General features: G+C 61.6%; 2 protein-coding genes and 1 long non-coding RNA gene across 7 annotated transcripts; 2 read left to right on the forward strand and 1 right to left on the reverse strand.

Annotated features, from left to right (window-relative positions):
- Positions 1 to 1,283, forward strand: LOC136405243 (uncharacterized). The gene is made up of 3 exons (XR_010751488.1): positions 1 to 184; positions 505 to 696; positions 830 to 1,283. It is a non-coding gene; the product is annotated as an uncharacterized lncRNA (long non-coding RNA).
- Positions 1,284 to 4,978: 3,695 nt separating this feature from the next.
- On the forward strand, positions 4,979 to 6,521 carry PPDPF (pancreatic progenitor cell differentiation and proliferation factor). Its single transcript, XM_066384416.1, has 5 exons — positions 4,979 to 5,116; positions 5,571 to 5,651; positions 5,772 to 5,849; positions 5,952 to 6,048; positions 6,133 to 6,521. The coding sequence occupies exons 2-5, from the start codon at positions 5,597 to 5,599 to the stop codon at positions 6,233 to 6,235; spliced, it is 333 nt and encodes a 110-aa protein (XP_066240513.1). The 5' UTR covers positions 4,979 to 5,116; positions 5,571 to 5,596; the 3' UTR covers positions 6,236 to 6,521.
- Positions 6,522 to 6,922: 401 nt separating this feature from the next.
- Positions 6,923 to 17,771, reverse strand: PTK6 (protein tyrosine kinase 6). Of its 5 annotated transcripts, none has more exons than XR_010751486.1 (9): positions 16,945 to 17,771; positions 15,330 to 15,454; positions 14,692 to 14,924; positions 13,625 to 13,778; positions 12,487 to 12,648; positions 10,712 to 10,893; positions 9,084 to 9,237; positions 7,773 to 8,475; positions 6,923 to 7,512 (listed from the first exon to the last, which is right to left on the reverse strand). XR_010751486.1 is itself a non-coding variant. In XM_066384414.1 (8 exons), exons 1-8 carry the CDS (start codon positions 17,172 to 17,174, stop codon positions 8,288 to 8,290), a joined length of 1,356 nt encoding a protein of 451 aa, XP_066240511.1. In that variant the 5' UTR covers positions 17,175 to 17,744; the 3' UTR covers positions 7,565 to 8,287. The 5 variants fall into 5 exon arrangements, 3 of the variants coding, with proteins under 3 accessions (XP_066240511.1, XP_066240510.1, XP_066240512.1); XR_010751487.1 differs by lacking the exon at positions 6,923 to 7,512 and adding an exon at positions 7,617 to 7,638; XM_066384414.1 differs by lacking the exon at positions 6,923 to 7,512 and having other exon boundaries at positions 7,565 to 8,475; positions 14,692 to 14,852; positions 16,945 to 17,744.
- Positions 17,772 to 18,899: the final 1,128 nt, after the last annotated feature.

An 18,899-nucleotide genomic window follows, 5' to 3' on the forward strand; every position in this document is an offset into this window, starting at 1 on the left:
TCCTTCCCTGGCTGGATCCAGGCCCCCCCCTTGGGGGCTGCCCTTCTGAGCCCCCACCCTCAAGTAGAGGAGGGGGAGGCCACAGTGGCCACCCAGCCTCCTCACTGCCAGGTGCAAGAGGGACATCTCTGAATTGCCCTGGGTGACCTGACACTCATTAGCAACTCAGCCCTGTTCTCAGCAGGTAACACAGCCAGAGTCAGGGTGGCATCCTTCTCTGATGGGTGACAGACCCAGAGCCTCCCTGCCCCAGGAAAGACCCTCCCCAGACCAGCAAGACCCGGGAGTCCGGACCTTGGGGTGGGAAAGGACAGGGGTGGGGTGGGGGTGGGGGGCCTGAAGGAGACTTTGTCCTCGAACTCTGATCTGCACACTTGGGTTAATTCTGTTAGAATTTAGCCTCAGGAAGAAGGCTTGGGCATTGCAGCTCTCTGTGTTCCTACTACATTTCAGAAATGCTTTCATGACTATGGTTCATGTGTCTTTTTCCCATGTGCATTTTAGGATCTGCTTGTCTGGATCTTCAGAACTCTCGCTGGGATTTGTACCGGAATCGCATTAAATCCAGACATCCGTTTGGAGGGAATCGGTGTCTCTTCTGCGGCTGGGTCTCCATTTTTCCGTCTTCTTTGTTTTGTGGTTGTTTTTTTTTTCAGCAGCATTTCATGTTGGGCATTCAAGTTCCCTCCAGGATTGGTAAGGTTTCCTGGCCAGGAGTTGCAGTTATAAATGATATGTTACAATTTCCACTCCTATGTGTAAATTGCCAGCCTGCAGAAATCTGATTGGCTTCTGTGTGCTGACTTAGGATCCTGCTGTCATTCTGCAGTTGGCTTCTTCTGTGGATTCCCGTGATGCCAGCCCATCCCTGTGGCCTGTGAACAGGGACTCCCTCACCTCGCTTCCGACCCCGGGGAAGAGTCCCGTCCTTCTCCATCACGGGCGGGCGCTCTTGCTTGCGGAAGCTTGTGGAAGGTTCTCGCGGAAGCTTGCGGAAGGTTCTCTCTGAAGCTCTTTGTTAGATTGAAGACGTTCCTTCCCGTTCCCTTTCGCTGAGTTTTCGTCGCAGCACATTCTCCCTCCATCCCTCACCGTGGGCGGGCTCTTTGGTGCCTTTCTGCAGCAGCTCCTTCAAAGCCCCCACCCCACCGAGAGGGGGGGTAGGGAGTGTCCCAGCTTCTGGGTCCTTTCAGCGTTCATGTGGGCCAGTGCGTTCCCCACGCCAGTGGAGGTAGGTACCCCTGGTGTTTTATGCCGGGTAATTTTTGCATTGGATCCTGAAGTTTAGCCCTTTTGATGAATAAACACGTTGCAGTGTGTGGTATGCCTTGGGTTGGATTCCTGAGGGCTGAACCGGTTGCTTCTGACAGTCCCACCCCCCACCCCCCAGTATCAACCCTTGCATTTGGGGAGAGAGCTTGTTGACTTCCTCAGTCCTTCCTGCTGAACATCTAATAACTTTACTACATAATTCACCCTCTCATCAAATCCCTCTGTGGACTGCCCACTGCGTGGCTGATTCTTCCTTAGCCATGGGCGGGGGGGGGGGGGGGGGGGCAAAAGCCGAAGAGATACAACCCCTGTTCCTGCAGAGTTTGCTTAGCTGACCACTAAACAGATGACATTATTTCCAGTGGTGGAAAGTGCACACCTACTAAGTTCTAGGTCAGGGGTCCCCAAACTGTGGCCCCCTGAGGCCATTTATCCGGCCCCCGCCGCACTTCGGGAAGGGGCACCTCTTTCATTGGTGGTCGGTGAGAGGAGCACATTGACCATTTCATTAGTCAAAAGCAGGCCCATAGTTCCCATTGAAATATTGGTCAGTTTGTTGATTTAAATTTACTTGTTCTTTATTTTAAATATTGTATTTGTTCCCGTTTTGTTTTTTTACTTTAAAATAAGATATGTGCAGTGTACATAGGGATTTGTTCATAGTTTTTTTTATAGTCCGGCCCTCCAACAGTCTGAGGGACAGTGAATTGGCCGCCTGTGTAAAAAGTTTGGGAACCCCTGTTCTAGGTCCTAGACTACCCATTCACATGGAGCATCTTAACCTCAAAATAGCCCTATGAGTCCAGCATCCCCCACCTTACGGATCTGGAGACCAGAGGACAGCAGCTGTGACTACGGCTCTCCCGGGACATCCTCTGGCCACATAAAGTGCCTCCTGTATAATAGGCATTTATTAACTATTACTCAGTAGTGGCATTTTTTTTTTTTGGTATTTTTCTGAAGCTGGAAACGGGGAGAGACAGTCAGACAGACTCCCGCATGCGCCCGACCGGGATCCACCCGGCACGCCCACCAGGGGCGACGCTCTGCAGCGACCAGAGCCACTGTAGCGCCTGGGGCAGAGGCCAAGGAGCCATCCCCAGCGCCCGGGCCATCTTTGCTCCAATGGAGCCTTGGCTGCGGGAGGGGAAGAGAGAGACAGAGAGGAAGGGGGGGGGGAGGGTGGAGAAGCAAATGGGCGCTTCTCCTATGTGCCCTGGCCAGGAATCGAACCCAGGTCCCCCGCACGCCAGGCCAACGCTCTACCGCTGAGCCAACCGGCCAGGGCCGTGGCATTTTTTTTAATGGTGACATTACCGACAGAAGCTCCAACTTGTGCTCAAGAATGGGCAGTGGCTGCCACCGAGGAAGGGGTATTCCGACCTGAAGGTAAGGGGCGTGGCTGCCATGCTCCTAGTGGGGAACCCCGTTCTCTGGGGGCAGGCTGGGGGGCCCTGGAGGTTTTGGTAGAGCTCTCACCTCACCCCCAGCTACCTGCGGCCAGAGCAACGGTACAGGTAACTAACATACAGACCGCAGTCACGGCAACCTCTCAGGTACATGCGGCCACTGAGAGCCTCCACTCAAGGTGCCAGCCCTTCCCCGTCCCATCCAGTCACCAGAGAACAGCTGTTAGGAAGGTACCGTCACCACCACTCCCTCACCCTTCACAGGAGGGAGCGGCGGCTTGGGAGTGGCAGGAAGGAACCACAGCTCCAAGCTAGAGAGAGGACCCATCTTAGAATTCCTCCAGGTCTTTCTCAAGGGTCTGACGCTTCTGCCACTCCAAGAGGGGCAGCTCTGCCTGGGGGTGGGGCTCTGTGGTTTCTTGAGGTCCAGAGGAGAGATGTCTGTACCCCATGTGCCTGTCCCCGGTTCTGTTCTCCCCGAACCCCTCAGAACTGCCCAGGCCTGCAAAGAGCTGCTGGCCAGGCTCGGCAATGACCACCCCAGTGACAAGACTTTGGTGCATCTGACCCACTACCAGGCTCAGGGATTGGTGAGGGGGGTCAAGAAAGAGAGAAAACGTCCCTCAAGAATTACATTTGATTTGCACTCAAGTCACACCTAATTTATAAGCCAGAATCAACCCCCTGAAGGGGGCAGAAGCTTGCTGGGATGTGACTGTGGGTCTCAATCCAGAGGCACCCAAGACTCAAAGACAGGAGGAGGTTGTCAGTTGTGAAGTGCGGTTTCGGGCTGCGGGGCTCCATGAGCAAACTGGTGGGTGCCATGCCCCCCCCCCCGCATGGTCATGTGTGTCACTTGTGCACACAGCCCAGTTCACCGCCGTGGAAGCCTATGGAAGACCCAGCAGGAGAGGTGGCCAGAGAGCCTCTGGACCGTCTTCCCCTTCCCAGTGGTCCAGCAGAGGCCCAGTCAGTGGGAACCCCAGGAAAGATGGAGGAGGTGGAGAAGGATGAGAGATACCTGGGACAGGTAACTGCACCTCCTTCCAGGGTCCCCCAGACCACACTGCTGCCCGAGCCAGGTCTCAGTCAGAAGGTCAGCAGCCTCCATCCCCACCCAGTCCAAGAAAAACAGCCCTGTCCCCTCCTGGGGTCCTGGGGTCCTTGTCTGTGGAATGAGAAGTTGCACTGAGGCCCAGGAATGCTGAAGAGGTTCTTGAGGGTGTTGAAGGTGTGGAGAGCCCGGCAGAGGGGGTATGGAATCTTCCGGGCAGCATCCCCCTGAAGCCCTGCAGACTTCCTGAGACCTTGCCAACCGCCAGGGCAGAAAACTGCCCAGCCAGCCGGGGCCCAGTGTACAAAGAGCTGAATTTCCAGAGCTGCTGGCTGCGGGAGGCTGGGGCTGGGGCCTGCCCCAGGAGGCTGGTGGTGGAGGGGCCCCTGGTTCCCACATCCCAGAGGATGTCCGCCTCCTGATTGACAGGCAAGCCAGGGTATTATGGCAGGGCCCCAGGCACCTTGGGGAAATATTCTGGGGTCGCCCGAAACAGGGGTCCTCTGCCTCCAGTTACTGGTGAAATCCCCAAACAGCAGCTCTTCAGCCCACCCACTCGAGTAAACCTGCCTCTCTGCTTGTACCCTGCCCTCCACGCCCCAACCAGGGCCCTGCAAGCAGGCGGAGCTGGGGAGCTAGGGAACTCAGAGCTCCGGTGGGCGACCCAGGTTAAGTCTTTAAAGGGCCGCCTCGGCCAGACACCTGGCGCAGAGCTCAGGACCCAGAGCGTCCCAAGGGCACCACCCAGCGCCCACAGCTGGGGGCAGGGTATATCTCCCGGCCCACGCCTGGCTGGAGAGCGGGCTGGCAGATGAGCAGATGCCCCTTCTGAGCTGGGTGACAATGAAAGTCCTGAGTGGACAAGGCCGAGGATGGGGTTACGGCCCAGGGCTGTGAACCGCAACGGAAACGAACAGGAAGGACAGGGGCCACGGTCCAGCGCCCCGCCGCCTCCACGGGGCCGAAGAGGTTGTGACAAGGCTGGACCCGCAGGGGCCCGAGAGGATGGCCAGAGCCTGGGAAGAGGGGACAGGTCCTGTTCTAGGACAGGGGAAGGGTGCTTTAACCACTGCAGTCCCACGCCAGGCCGAGACGCGCTTCCCAGGCCACCCCCGGTCGGGTGGACGCTGCGGGAACTGGGCTTCCGCCCGAGACTGCCCCGGAGAGCCCGGTCAAGGGGGCGTGGCCGGCGCGGTCCGGCCCCGTGACGCGACCGTGGCAATGCCTTATAAGCTGGCGCGTCCGCGCCTGCGCATCCCCACGCCTCTCGGTCGAGAAGCGGCCTCCCGCGGTCTCCTCTGCAAATGGGCTCCGTGGCCTAGCGCCCTCGTTCCCGCCACCCGTGATCGCGCGCCGAGGTCCTCGAGGGGCTGCCGCTGAGGTGAGACCCCGGCGGCGAGGACGGCTCTCTGCGCGGTGCTTGCCCGGATGCATGCACCGATCGGCGGACAGACGGACGCGTGGACAGGCGGGGACAGGGGCTCGGGGTTGGGGGACCGCGGGAGGGAAAGCGCGAAGGACGAAGCCGAGCGGAGGGCGACGGGCCCGGGCCCGGGAAGCGGGATGGCGGGGCTCGGTGTCCCCGGAGGGCGCGCGCCCGGTTCCCGGTTCCCGGAGCCCCAGACGCGCGCGCTGCCCAGCGCACAAAGCGCCTTTGTTCCAGCCGTGCGGCCGGTTCGGGCTGGTTGGAGCCGCCTTTGCCCGGTGAGGCGGAGGCGGTCCCAGAGTTCCAGCCACACCTCCGCTTGGTAAACAAAGCCCCGCGTCGCCGCCCCTTCCGGGAGCGCATGGGGCTGGCGGTGACTAACGGGGCTCCCCGACACCCCTGTGCACAGGTTGCCACCAGTCCACAAGCAAGAGCATGGCAGCCATCCCCTCCAGCGGCTCCCTCCTGGCCACCAACGATTACTACCGGCGTAAGTAAGCCCCCTCCCCACCGCCGCGCAGGTCGCTCCCACCCAGCTCCAGCCTCTTGAGAAGCCTAGTCAGCGTGGGGAGTGGGCTGCGGGCTGGCGCTGACTGTCTCTTCCCTCCAGGCCGCCTGGGTTCCACTTCCAGTAACAGCTCTTGTGGAAGTGCCGAGTACCCTGGGGAAGCCATCCCCCACCATCCTGGTGAGTTTGGGCCCACTTTTCCTTCCGTCTTGGGCATCATCTGGAGAGGTTCTCCAGCAGTGGACAGCAGCACCCTGACCCCCTCCCCTTTGTTCCCCGCAGGTCTCCCCAAGGCGGACCCAGGTCACTGGTGGGCAAGCTTCTTTTTCGGGAAGTCCACTTTCCCGTTCATGGCCCCCGTGTTGGAGTCCCCAGAACAGTGAGTCCATTTTCCTGGGGGGCGGGGCGGCATGGGAGGTGGGACACGGGTGGGAGCAACCTCTGACCACACTCTCCCCCCCAGCTCGGAGTCTCCCCAGGCCTCCAGCAGCATGATCACCTGTGACCTGGCTCGGGAAGCCACAAGGAAGCAGCCTGGCAAAGCCAACGCTGGGCCCCCATCCTGAGTGGCCACCACCAGCCACCAGACTTTCAGAGGCGCTAGGCTCTTTTGAGCCCCTCCCCCCCCCCTCTTTCCCTGTTCCCCTCCTCACCCCACCCCGTAGACTAGGCAGGCTGCAGCAAGCGGAAGCAGTTGGGTTCCTTTTTTTTTTTATATATCAAAACAGCAAAATACCAAAAAGGAAATTGAGGGAGTCCAGCTCTTTTCTGCCCAAGCCACACGTGAGCCTTCCTGACACCCGTAACAGTGTGCCTTGCACCACATTGAAAATAAACAGCAAGCAGCCAGCATCCCTGGTGGTGCCTGTGAGCTGTGTGTCCCAGCCTGCCGGAGAAGCCACCCAACCCCTCTCAGCCCCCTCACTTCCTGGAGGGGGTAGGCAGCTGGCCCTGCCCCAGGTCCCCTACCGGGATGAGTGTGGAGCCCTGTACCAGAGAAGGCAGGCCCGGGAGTGCAGGCAATCCAAGACTGCACAAGCCTCTGAGGTCAGAGTGCTGGAGGTGACCCAGCCCTCTGCCTCTGGGGGGCTGGACCTCTGGCTCTGGGTTTGGAGGAACGATGTGCCCCTTAGAGGACTTTGATGAGGTCCTTGTGTGTACACCAGGGAGGGAGATGAGCTGGTGTGGGGCGAGCACTGGGCTGTGCTGGCTCCCAGGTGCCTTCCTGTCGGGGTGTCCCTTTCTCTAGCCCCTCGCAGGACGCCCTCTGGGCAGGGCTCTCCAACCCAGGCACCCACGACTCAGGCTGAGGATGGAGGGCGTGGGTTACCTCAGAGGGGGCCTTTCCACTGCAGGCAGCCCAGCTGTGGGCAAAGTCCAACTCAGGGAGCTGGGAGGCATGGTTTTGCCATGTGCCTGCCTTGTGTCCAGATGCCTCCAGGGGCCAGCAGCAAAGGATGACCTGGTCTTTTGACCAGCTGAGGGCTCCAAGAGAGGGCAGCTTAGTGGAGAGGACTTGGTGTGAGGTAGAACTCGGCCTTTAAGGGAGTTCCCCACCCCCCATCTATAGAGAGCTATATGAGTCCATTCCAAGCTCACACTGCCCTGGGTGTGTCCAGACAGGGTAGGGGAAGCCTCACCCCGGTTCCACTGTGGTTCCAAGGTCAGTGGTTAGTGCTGAGGCTGGGTGGAGGGGGCCCCAAAGGAGACCAAGGCCTCTGGGGGCAGCTGCTCCAGTCATGGCAGGAAGACACACACACACACACACACACACACACACACACGCAGCTGCTGCAGTCATGGCAGGAAGGCACACAGAGTCATGGCAGGAAGACACACGCAGCTGCTGCAGTCATGGCAGGAAGGAACACAGAGTCATGGCAGGAAGACAGACACACACACACACACACGCAGCTGCTGCAGTCATGGCAGGAAGGCACACAGAGTCATGGCAGGAAGACACACGCAGCTGCTGCAGTCATGGCAGGAAGACACACACACACACACATATACACGCAGCTGCTGCAGTCATGGCAGGAAGACACACACACACACACACACACACATATACACGCAGCTGCTGCAGTCATGGCAGGAAGACACACAGAGTCATGGCAGGAAGACACACACACACACACACACACACACACACCCCCGTGGGAGGCAGCAGGGTCTCACACCAAACAGCCACTGTCGGCAGAGTGCTGGGGAGGCTGCCCGGCCCCAAGTTGGGGGACAGGCAGGGGCCACATGGTGAAGGGTGAGTGAGGCTGAGGTCTGTACCATGCAGTGCCCCCAGAGGGCCAAGCCCTGGTCCTGAGTGCACTGGGGGGACTGTGTGTGTCAGGGACAGTTCCACTCCCTTTGAAAAGAGCAGCTTTGCTCTTGGGTGGTTCCAGGTTTGAAGTCACTTGGGAGAGCCTGGCATGTTCCTGGTGCTGGTTCTCAGGAGGGGCAGCCTTGCTCAGCCCCCCCCCCCCCGGACCACAGATGGTGTCTTCTGTCCCAGGACAGGGCGGCCCTGGCTGGAAGAGCATCCTGACCCAAGCGTCCAGCCTGACCTGGAAGCCAGCAGTGTGTTGCCCCCTTGAGGCAGCAGCGGGCAGAGAGCCCTGCGCTCAGGCTGGGTCCTCGTACCTGGTGAAGCTGGACAGCTTCTCCTGCAGGGCTTGGAAGCAGGGCCTCTGCTCTGGGTCCGGGTGCCAACACCAGAGCATCAGCTTGTGGGCGGTGGGCGGGCACTCCGGGGGGCGGGGCATGCGGTAGCCCGCCTCCACCCTCGTGAAGGCCTCGTGGTTGGACATGCCTGTGGAGAGGAGCAGAGCAGGACTCGGAGGCTGCAGGGGCTGGGAGACCACCGACTGCCCCTCCCAGGAGGCCTCAGGCTGCGCTGTCAGCCTCTGCATCCGCCCCCCCCCCCCCATGCTCATTTCTCAGGCCTTCATTTTGTTTTGTTTTGTTTTTTTCTTTTTCTGAAGCTGGAAACGGGGAGAGACAGACAGACTCCCGCATGCGCCCGACCGGGATCCACCCAGCACGTCCACCAGGGGCGATGCTCTGCCCCTCCGGGGCGTCGCTCTGCCGAGACCAGAGCCACTCCAGCGCCTGGGGCAGAGGCCAAGGAGCCATCCCCAGCGCCCGGGCCATCCTTGCTCCAATGGAGCCTTGGCTGCGGGAGGGGAAGAGAGAGACAGAGAGGAAAGCGCGGCGGAGGGGTGGAGAAGCAAATGGGCGCTTCTCCTATGTGCCCTGGCCGGGAATCAAAGCCGGGTCCCCCACACGCCAGGCCGACGCTCTACCGCTGAGCCAACCGGCCAGGGCCTTCTCAGGCCTTCATTTTGGACAGCACCTGGGCACTCGGAATGGTGTCCAGGTGACAGCCCGCTCCCACCCTGCCCACTGTCAGGTCAGTACCTGGATAGGGCGTCTGACCCCTGCTGAAAATCTCGTGGAGGAGGACCCCAAAGGACCAGACGTCCGACTTGACCGAGTAGCGCCCCCGCGAGAGGGCCTCGGGCGCGGTCCACTTGTAGGGGATGTTGCGGTCGTGGGAGAGGTAGATGTCCTCCTGCAATCAGACACGGGCGTGGCAGGGAGCCGACAAGGACGGGCGTGGGAAGCCCATGGAGTGGGCAGCTGCCCTCTGCAGTCAGGCCAACCCTGGACCTCGTGGGGAGAAAGGGCATACAGGCAGGTGGCAGGGCTCAGAAGTTAGGGTTGGGAAAAGCGTGACCCCTACCCAGATAGGTAGCAGTGTGAGCCCCAGTATGACCACTTGACCGCTGGTGGAGTCCACAGACAAGTTCAAGATCATGAGTTCACAGATGCCATAGGGAAAGAAAAAAAAAAGTGGCCCTGGCCGGTTGGCTCAGTGGTAGAGCGTTGGCCTGGCGTGCAGGAGTCCCGGGTTCGATTCCCCACCAGGGCACACAGGAGAAGCGCCCATCTGCTCCACCCCTCCCCCTCTCCTTCCTCTCTGTCTCTCTCTTCCCCTCCCGCAGCCAAAGCTCCATTGGAGCAAAGATGGCACTGGGGATGGCTCCTTGGCCTCTGCCTCAGGGGCTAGAGTGGCTCTGGTCACAACAGAGCGACACCCCCGATGGGCAGAGCATCGCCCCCTGGTGGGCATGCCGGGTGCATCCCGGTCGGGCACATGCGGGAGTCTGTCTGACTGCCTCCCCATTTCCAGCTTCAGAAAAAAAAAAAAAGCTGACCGGCCACCACTGGGCAAACTTGAAAAAGTTAGCAGTCATGGTCAGCCTGCCTTCCCGAGTGACCTGTCCCCATGGTGGCCCCTGAGTGGGTGAGGGACTTGACTCTTTCTGGAAGCCCCCAGCTTACACGGAAGAACCACAGAAGCGGTGGGTTGGGAGGGACTTAGGCCATCCAGCAATTGTGACGTGTGGGTCCACGTGGGGAGCAAAGGATAAATTCGTGGCGTTTCCAAGAAGGTGGAAATTACGTTCTGAAGGGCTGTGATGACTCGGAGAAGTCCCGGTGAAGTTGGAAAGGTGTGACTGCAGCGTGGCCGTGTGCTCATTGGGGTCCTTACAGATACAAAGTGCACATGTGCCGGGGCTTGGGGCCATGGTGGGGGTGGGCAGGCAGCGGTGTGCCCATCTCAGAGGGACCGTGAGATACATTGCATGAACCTGACCGTTTTTTGTCTTCCACATTCTCCACCATAAAAATGTTTCTTTGGGTGGGTGGGGAAGAAGTTTGTCCTGAGCCCCCCAGACCACTCCATCCTTTCCTGGCTGAACCGCAGAATCTGGGCAGTGACACCGAATGATGGCTGGGTCCCTGCTCCTCCCCACCCAGCCTGTGGTCACTCACACTGGCCCCGTGGTCCTCCCCTTTCCTCCTGTGATCCCTGGGCTGGCTGAGTGCCCCCCAACGGCCCTCAGGCTCTGAGAGGCCCCTGTGAGCGGCCTCCTGTGTCCCGCCTCCCAGAGATGCAGCCCTCGGCTCCTGTCCCCATTCAGGGACCCCACGGGGGACCCCACGGGAATCCCCAGCTCCTAGCACAGGGGCAGACCCACCTTGATGAGCCTGGCCAGCCCGAAGTCCCCAACTTTGCAAATGTTGTTCTCTCCCACGAGGATGTTCCTGGCAGCCAGGTCCCTGTGGATGTAATTCTGAGCTTCCAGGTAGCACATGCCCTCGGCCACCTGTGAGGCGATGTCCACCAGCTCCAGGACGGGCAGGGCTTTCTGGTCAGAGTCTGCAGAGGCAAAAGGGGGTCAGGGTGAGTGGGACCAGTGGGGCATCCTCTCGGTCACACCTCTTCTGACTCCTCGCTCAGCTCAGTGGAGGGGCTGGGCCAGAGGGCAGGTGGCCTGATTTAAAATTGGGACAGCAGCCCCACACAGCTAAAACGAGGTGAGGGGAACTCCAAGGTGAAGTACAGAGATGCCCATCACTGTGATTGACACGATGGAAAACCTCGTGAAGTTTCAACAGGCCATGGGCTCAGTGGACAGGGCACTCCTGTGTGGGAGTGTGTAGGCTGTCAAAAGTATCATTTCTGGCCCTGGCCGGTTGGCTCAGTGGTAGAGCATCAGCCTGGCATGCAGGAGTCCCGGGTTCGATTCCCGGCCAGGGCACACAGGAGAAGCGCCCATCTGCTTCTCCACCCCTCCCCCTCTCCTTCCTCTCTGTCTCTCTCTTCCCCTCCCACAGCCAAGGCTCCACTGGAGCGGAGATGGCCCGGGTGCTGAGGATGGCTCTATGGCCTCTGCCTCAGGCGCTAGAATGGCTCTGGATGCAACAGAGCGACGCCCCAAATGGGCAGAGCATTGCCCCCTGGTGGGCGTGCCGGGTGGATCCCGGTCAGGCGCATGCGGGAGTCTGTCTGACTGCTTCCCCGATTCCAACCTCAGAAAAATACAAAAAAATAAAAATAAATTAATTAAAAAGTATCATTTCTGAAGAACAGCTAATGGCATGGGACGCTGTCTGCAACGGCCCAGCTGCTGTGAGCAGTTCTGCATCCAGAATTTTCCAGGGTTGGTGGGAGAGAACACACCCACAGACACACACACACCCCATACCGGAAGTCACTTATCCTACAAAGCACATCTCTTCCCATTTTAATTAACATCTCTGACACTGGGCCAGCTCAGCTCGTTGGCGGTCACGGCTTCACCGAGTGTTAAGTGAAATTGTGGGGTTTGTTACAGAGGACAAGACAGCTCTGGTAGCCATGGGTGCAGGTGTCAGGATTTTGGGATTGTTTGTTTTTCTTAGAGACAGAGACAAATAGGGAGAGAGATGAGAAGCATCAACTCATGATTGCAGCACCTTAGTTGTTCACTGATTGCTTTCTCATATGTGCCTTGACCAGGAGACTACAGCAGACCGAGTGACCCCTTGCTCGAGCCAGCGACCTTGGGCTCATGCCAGCAACCGTGGAGTCATGTCTAGGATCCCACACTCAGGTCGGCGACCCCATGCTCAAGCTGATGAGCCTGTGCTCAAGCCGGTGACCTCAGGGTTTTGATCCTGGGCCCTCAACATCCCAGGTCAGTGCCTTCTGTCCACTACGCCACCACCTGGTCAGGTAGGAGGGCTTTTCTTGTATTTGTCCTTATCTGTATTTTCTCCAGTTCCCACCAGGAACAGATGGTGCATTTATCACAAGATGCTTCACACATTTCTTACACAAGAAAGGCCTGACAGAGGCACCGGGAGACCCCTGGCCGTCCTGCGCCCAGTGGGGGGGCGATCGGGCGTCCTTCCCCCCCCCCACCTCCCAGCGAGCAGGTGTCACTTCGAGCCTCTGAGAGCAGCTGGTGCGCTGCCACCGCCCACTCACCCCGGAGGAGCTCCAGCAGGCTCCCCTTGGCCATGAGCTCCGTGATGATGTACACGGGGTCCCCCACGGACGCCACGGCGTACAGCGCCAAGATGTGCTTATGCCTCAGCCTCTTCATGGCCTGGATCTCCGCCTGGAAGGTGTGCTGGTGCAGGAGGTCGTCTGCAGAGGTGGGCGGCGGCAATGGGTGCAGCCCCGGCCCGCCCTCCCTCAGGAAGCACGGGCGCCCTCCCGGGAGGCCCCGCCCCCAAGACGAGGGGGCGGAGGGCAGACGCACCGGGTCCTACGACGCCCCGCACCCACCCGGGGTCTCCCGAGGGGTCCACCACGCCTGCCCTCTGCTCGGACAACACTCCGCGCACCCTCAATACCCACATTTGGCCAATGCCTACCGAACTCAGAGGGGAGAGGGAACATCCCCGGTGGGTTTCTCCCTGCACCCTGGGCCCGATTCTTGAATGTGGGGTCCTGGGCCCTGGTGTCTCCCAGGGAGACTGCAGAGGAACCTTCCAGGTTTCTAGTGACCTGGTGATTGTAGTGGCTTTCCACAGACGTTAAGATGAGCCCGTTGGCTCAGTGTTAAAAAGCATTGGCCCGGCATGTGGATGTCCTGGGTTCGATTCCCAGTGAGAGCACATAGGAGAAATGCCCATCTGCTTCTCCACCGCTCTCCTTCTTGTTTCTCTCTCTCTCTCTCTCTCTCTCTCCCCCCCCCCCCGCCTCCTGCAGCCATAGCGGATGGCTCCATGGCCTCTGCCTCAGGCACTAAGAAGAGCTTGGTTGCTGAGCAACGGAGCAACACCCCAGATGGGCAGAGCAGTGCCCCCTAGTGGGCTTGCCAGGTGGATCCCGGTCAGGGCACATGCGGGAGTCTGTCTCTGCTTTGCCTCCTTTCACTGAATTTTAAAAAAAAAGTGTCAAAATGCCCTCTTACAATAAATCAATAAAAGCATTTAGGTTAAAACATTTACAATAGGGAGGAAAGTGCCACCTTCACACGATTGCAAGTGCCACACGTGACACAGGTGAGGGCACTGCCTCGGCCCCCATGCCCAGTGAGCCAGGCCACAGGTCCCTCTTGTTGGGACCGGAGCAGTGGGGATGAGTGGGCAGAGCCCCCTGGCCGAGGGCCACTCACCTCGGGCAATCACCTTAACGGCCACTCGGACCTGGTTTTTCCAGAGCCCTTCGAAGACCTCCCCGAAGTAGCCAGACCCCAGCTTCTTGCAGAGCGTGAACTCCTCCCGGGGCCTCTCCCAGTCAGCGCAGTGGGGCAGGGGCTGCGGCTCATGCTGGAGGGACAGGCGGGACCCAGGGCAGGTGGGAGCGGTGCTGGCTCATTGCCCAGCCCAGCTGTCGGGAATTCTCTCTGACCCCAGCAGGGGGTGCCAGTGAGCAGCCATCAGCTTGGGAGGGTCCCAGTGTCCAGCCCGAGGCCCTGGCCAGTCTCTCCAGGGCCTGCCCCCTGCTGTGTCCTGTAAACACACGCCACCCTCACTGCCTGCTCTGGGCCTGTGACATTGGCCCAAGTGCCACTCAGACAAAAACGCTTGTCCGGCCACTACTCGGGGCACATGGCCCTTGTCCCAGAGAGACACAGGACACAGCAGGAGCGCTGCTGACCTCTTGCAGGCCTACGGGTCTGCAAAAGAGGGACCATCCTTCCTCTGCTTCCCAGACCACTCCTTGTAGGACCTCAGCTTCCAGGCAGTCTGAGTACCCCCCCCCAAGTCCCACACCCACCCTGGGTGACCCCAAGGGCCGCACGTCATGGTCCACTCCTTGTAGGACCTCAGCTTCCAGGCAGTCTGAGTTCCCCACCCCCAAGTCCCACACCCACCCCGGGTGACCCCAAGGGTCGCACGTCATGGTCCACTCCTTGTAGGACCTCAGCTTCCAGGCAGTCTGAGTCCCCCCCCCAAGTCCCACACCCACCCCGGGTGACCCCAAGGGTCGCACGTCATGGTCCACTCCTTGTAGGACCTCAGCTTCCAGGCAGTCTGAGTACCCCCCCCAAGTCCCACACCCACCCCGGGTGACCCCAAGGGTCGCACGTCATGGTCCACTCCTTGTAGGACCTCAGCTTCCAGGCAGTCTGAGTCCCCCCCCCAAGTCCCACACCCACCCCGGGTGACCCCAAGGGCCGCACGTCACGGAGCAGAAAGAGAGCCACAGGTGGGCGAGGTCCCGCGGATGGTGCCCTACCTTCCAGCAGGGCAGGGTCAGTCGCAGGCCGTGAGACAGGCTGTGCGCCCTGTGGTGGTCCACCAGCTGGGGCAGGCTGGGGAAGGACATGGCCTCACTGAGGTGCAGCCGGCCAGCACACCTCCAGATCTTGTAGTGCCGCACGGCCTGCTGGTCCCGCACTGGTGTGTGGGGGCACAGACGGAGGAGGGAGGCGTGAGCAGGTGGGGCCACCTCGGGACACCACCCCGATCCTGGCGTCGGAGAGGAGCTCGCGAGTGGGCGCCCTGTCCTGTGGCCCCCTGCCCCCGACAGTGCCCCCAACAGTAAAATGAGAAAAACCAAGCACAGGAACAACTGCCCACCCCAGGGCCGCAGAGATCCCGGGGAAGGGCCAGGGGCATCCTGGACATCACAGCCAGATGGAGGGGGGCAGGCCAGGGGGGCCAGCTGTCCGCATGCGGGAAGGAGGGATCTAGGGGCCAGGAGACACTGGAGCGAGCCTGGTGACCCTGCAGGGGCATCCTGGACCTCACAGCCAGATGGAGGGGGGCAGGCCAGAGGGGCCGGCTGTCCGCATGCGGGAAGGAGGGATCTAGGGGCCAGGAGACACTGGAGCGAGCCTGGTGACCCCGCAGAGCCGGGGGAGGGCGTCGTACCCGAGAGGACGTAGTCGGCGCCCGGCTTCTTGCTGACCCGGACCAGGAAGGCCCCCGGCTCGTTGCCGTCGGCCTGCAGTCGGTGCAAGGCTTCTGAGCGGGAGATGGGGCCGAAGAACCACCTGCTGGGGGGCAGAAGGTCCAGAGCCCACCATGACCCCACGTGACTCCAACCCTGACCCCTGCCCTGCCCACCCAGCTCCTCTCTGATACTGTCTCCAATCCGAGGCCCCTTCTCTGCCCATCGCAGACCCCAAATGTCCCAAGTGGCTGGTTCCAGACACCAGGAAAGTCCCGAGTGACCCAGAGGGGGTGGAGCAGGCACCTTCCACCACCTGGCCCTGGTGTGTCCCCCGTCTGTGGTCAGAGCCACCCTGTCCCAGGGATGTGCCACCTGTCCCACAGGACCACATTGTTCTGTGATCCTGTGAGGACCTTCGGCGACCTGGGCCACAAAGTGGCTGTGCCCTAGCCCCACAGGGCTGTGCACACGTGACTGCATTGTACACCCACACGTGCACACCCACACACCCTCGAATCCCAACACACCAGCCGCCGGCACTGAGGCAAGGGTGAGCCCTGGACTCTGGGCTGCAGGGAGGAGCCTGTGCTCCTGCAGGTGACCCCTGCTGCCAGCTGCTCTGCCCTTGGCCCTCCACGCCCTCAGGCCCCACTGGAATGCGGGCCCTTGCACAGAAATCCACTGCCCGGCACAGGCTGCCCCCCACACACACCTCCACCCACACTGCCTCTTCCCTGCTCCTCAGATGTGCTGTTCCCAGCAGTGCCAAGCCTCTGCTCCAGCTGGGCACACCCCGCATTTGTGTTCACCGTTCTGCCGGGCGCACACAACACGAGCTCAGTCACGGGGGGTGGATGGTGAGGGGCCCTGGGGTCAGAGCACAGGCAGGAGACAGGGTGCCTCCCTGCTGGACGCCCCCTCCCAGCGCTCAGACGATCTAGCCCAGGTCTCATGGATTTACCCCCCACAGACGGCCCCTGTGGTTCAAGCACCCCAGGCAGCCTCTCGGGGGGGGGGGGGCGCCGCCTCCTCCTGCACTCACGTTGCCAGGGACGGGGCAGCTGTGTCAGGGTGCAGGGAGCGGACGCCCACAGCCCACACCCGAGACGGACATGTTGCAATAACATTTCTCCTCCTCGAACTAGGTCACACATCTGGTTTCGGTTGTTGGGAAGGTGAGCAGAGCTTGGTTTCCCCAAAAGGCCCAGCCCTGCCTTGGGGTCCCACATAGACCCCATCACAGCTGGCCGGCCACCCGGAAGCCCACTGCGGCCTCTTCTGTCCTCTCTGGACCCTGGCACCACAAACGAACCACAGGGGGAGCCCAGGAGAGGGGCCACCCACTTCCACTTCTCTCCACTCCCGGCTGTCGCTCAGCCAAAGCCGTCATACTCCGGGAATGGGGTTGTGGGGTCCAGCCCCAACTGGGAGGCACAAGGAGACAGAGTCCCAAGTCTCCCCCTCCTCGGCCAGCCCAGCAGCCCAGCCCCTGCCCCGCCTCCCCCGAGCCCGGCCACAGGGGTGCAGAGCTCTGTTCCACAGCGGCCCTGTCCTGGGCGCTTGGTGGCCCGCGGGGACCACGAGGGCACTCACGGCTCGGACTCCACCGTCTCCTCCTCGGCCAGGTAGTTGTGGGGCACGTAGCCCTCCGCCAGGGCCGCGCCCTCCGTGTCCAGCAGCGTCGCCCACCACCACTCCTCCTCCTTCCTGGCCACGCGGAAGACGTCCCCGGCCCGGAAGCTGAGCTCCTCCTCGGTCCGAGCCTCGAAGTCCCAGAGGCTCACATACTTAGGGCCCAGGGGAGGTTGGCCCCGGGACACCATGGTGGCTGCAGCGGGCCACCCGGCCTCCTCACCTGTCACCCTCCTCACCCGTCACTGGGCTGCTAGGAACACCGAACGGCCAACAGGAGCGGCGGGTGGGTGGAGCCAACCCTGACAGGCCACCTGCCTGGAGCTGGCCCTCTTCCCTGTGACAGGTGGCTCCCTGATGCCCTGGGCTCCACCCCGAGGGCCTGGCAGCCTTCCCTGCTCCACCCACTGCTCCTGCCCACCTGCAGTGGGAAGCGTGCCCGCCCAGCAACCATGTGGCCGGACCTGAGAGAGAGAGAGAGAGAGAAATCAGTCGGACAGGGCCCTCCTGGGGTCCACCTTAGCGGAACCTGAACGGTGGGGACCGAGTCTTGGATCTGGGAGTCGGGGACGAAGGCCACAGATGAGTCACTCCGTTCCCTAACCTCCAGGGCCACTGAGACGGGACAGCAGGCTGGGAGCCGTGGCTGCTGGATGGAGCCCAGGTGGAGTCGCCTCTCCTCCCCCACCCCCCAGAGACCCTCCCCCGTCCTGATTGATGCCTCCTTCCCACCACGGAGCCCACGCCAGGCCACACACACGGTCCGGATGCCTCCTTCCTACCACGGAGCCCACGCCAGGCCACACACGCGCCCCCGAGCCCGGCCAGGAGCTGGCGTCGCTGCAGCGGTCCAGGGAGGAGCCCGGGTGAGGGCCGGGGGTCTGGGTTCTGCCTGGGGGCCTGAGCGGCTTCCCCCTCGGAGAGGGTGCAGTGTTCTGCACCACGAGGGGACCCTGAGGACCAATGACCGCACCCCCTCCTTGTTGGAAGCCTCCATCAGTGTGAAGAGAGGAACGGCACCTCTCACCCCGACGACAGCGCCAGAGTGAGCACAGGAGGGTGCGTTGTTGAACGAGGGAGGTCCCTGGGCAGCCCGGCCCAGCTCTGACCCAGCGAGCCACAGGGCAGCAGAGACTCTGGAGGGGCTGGACTGCTGGGGTCCACGCCCGCCCCTGCCCCCACACTGCTAAGACACACCAGTCCCCTCGGACCCGGGCCTGGCCCAGGGGTGCAGGTCCAGGGAACCTCGAGAGTCGTGGGGTGCAGGGGTGCTCGGGGCTGAACCCGAGTGAGTCACACCAGGAAGCCAGTTTCCAGACCGGGCGTCCCGGCCCCTCCCAGAGGCTCCCGAGCACGAACCCGTCCAACGTGTGGCTGGGGAGACACCCGAGATGACCCCCACGCACACCTCCCTGACTCTCCGGCAGGTCACCACGCCCCGCGCCTGCCTGCCTGCCTGTCTTCCCTCCGAGGCTGCCCGCCCAGCCTGCCCACCACTGCTGAGGCTCCTAGCACAGAGGGTGAGCCTTTCCTGCTGTCCGAGAAGTCTCTCGCCGCCCCCCTCCCCAGAACTGGAAGAGCTGAGCTCCAGCCACCTCCTTCCAGACCCTGTGCTCCCGAGCCAGCCCCTGGGCTCAGCACAGGATGGAAGGGTTGGTGGCTGCTGCCCGGTGGCCTCAAGGAGCTCAGACCAAACCCTCCCGCCCCACCATCCGCTTGGATTGGGGTGGTCCCAGCCTGGGGTCGGAGGCTCTGAAGGGTTCCGTCGTCTCTACCCAGCCCTGCCCCACAGCCAGACTGACCTGGGCCCTGAAGTGGCCCATCGCTATCTTGTCCCTGGGTGCTGCCACCCCTGCCTGCCCCCGGAAGTCCCTCCACCTCCCCTCCAGCCCCGAGCAGCCTGTTCTCTGAGCAGC

Source organism: Saccopteryx leptura, chromosome 5 (genome assembly GCF_036850995.1).
Source record: "Saccopteryx leptura isolate mSacLep1 chromosome 5, mSacLep1_pri_phased_curated, whole genome shotgun sequence".
Taxonomy (NCBI): Eukaryota; Metazoa; Chordata; class Mammalia; order Chiroptera; family Emballonuridae; genus Saccopteryx; species Saccopteryx leptura.

Bases quoted from the DNA above. Each gene is read 5' to 3' on its own strand.
- PPDPF (XM_066384416.1), top strand. From the start codon at position 5,597: ATGGCAGCCATCCCCTCCAGCGGCTCCCTCCTGGCCACCAACGATTAC. The intron at 5,850-5,951 runs GTGAGTTTGGGC...TGTTCCCCGCAG, and splicing joins AGCCATCCCCCACCATCCTG to GTCTCCCCAAGGCGGACCCA. The intron at 6,049-6,132 runs GTGAGTCCATTT...TCTCCCCCCCAG, and splicing joins GTGTTGGAGTCCCCAGAACA to CTCGGAGTCTCCCCAGGCCT.
- PTK6 (XM_066384413.1), bottom strand. From the start codon at position 17,174: ATGGTGTCCCGGGGCCAACCTCCCCTGGGCCCTAAGTATGTGAGCCTC. The intron at 15,452-16,944 runs GTGAGTGCCCTC...GCCCCCCAGCAG, and splicing joins GAGACGGTGGAGTCCGAGCC to GTGGTTCTTCGGCCCCATCT. The intron at 12,649-13,624 runs GTGAGTGGCCCT...CCACCTCTGCAG, and splicing joins CGTTAAGGTGATTGCCCGAG to ACGACCTCCTGCACCAGCAC.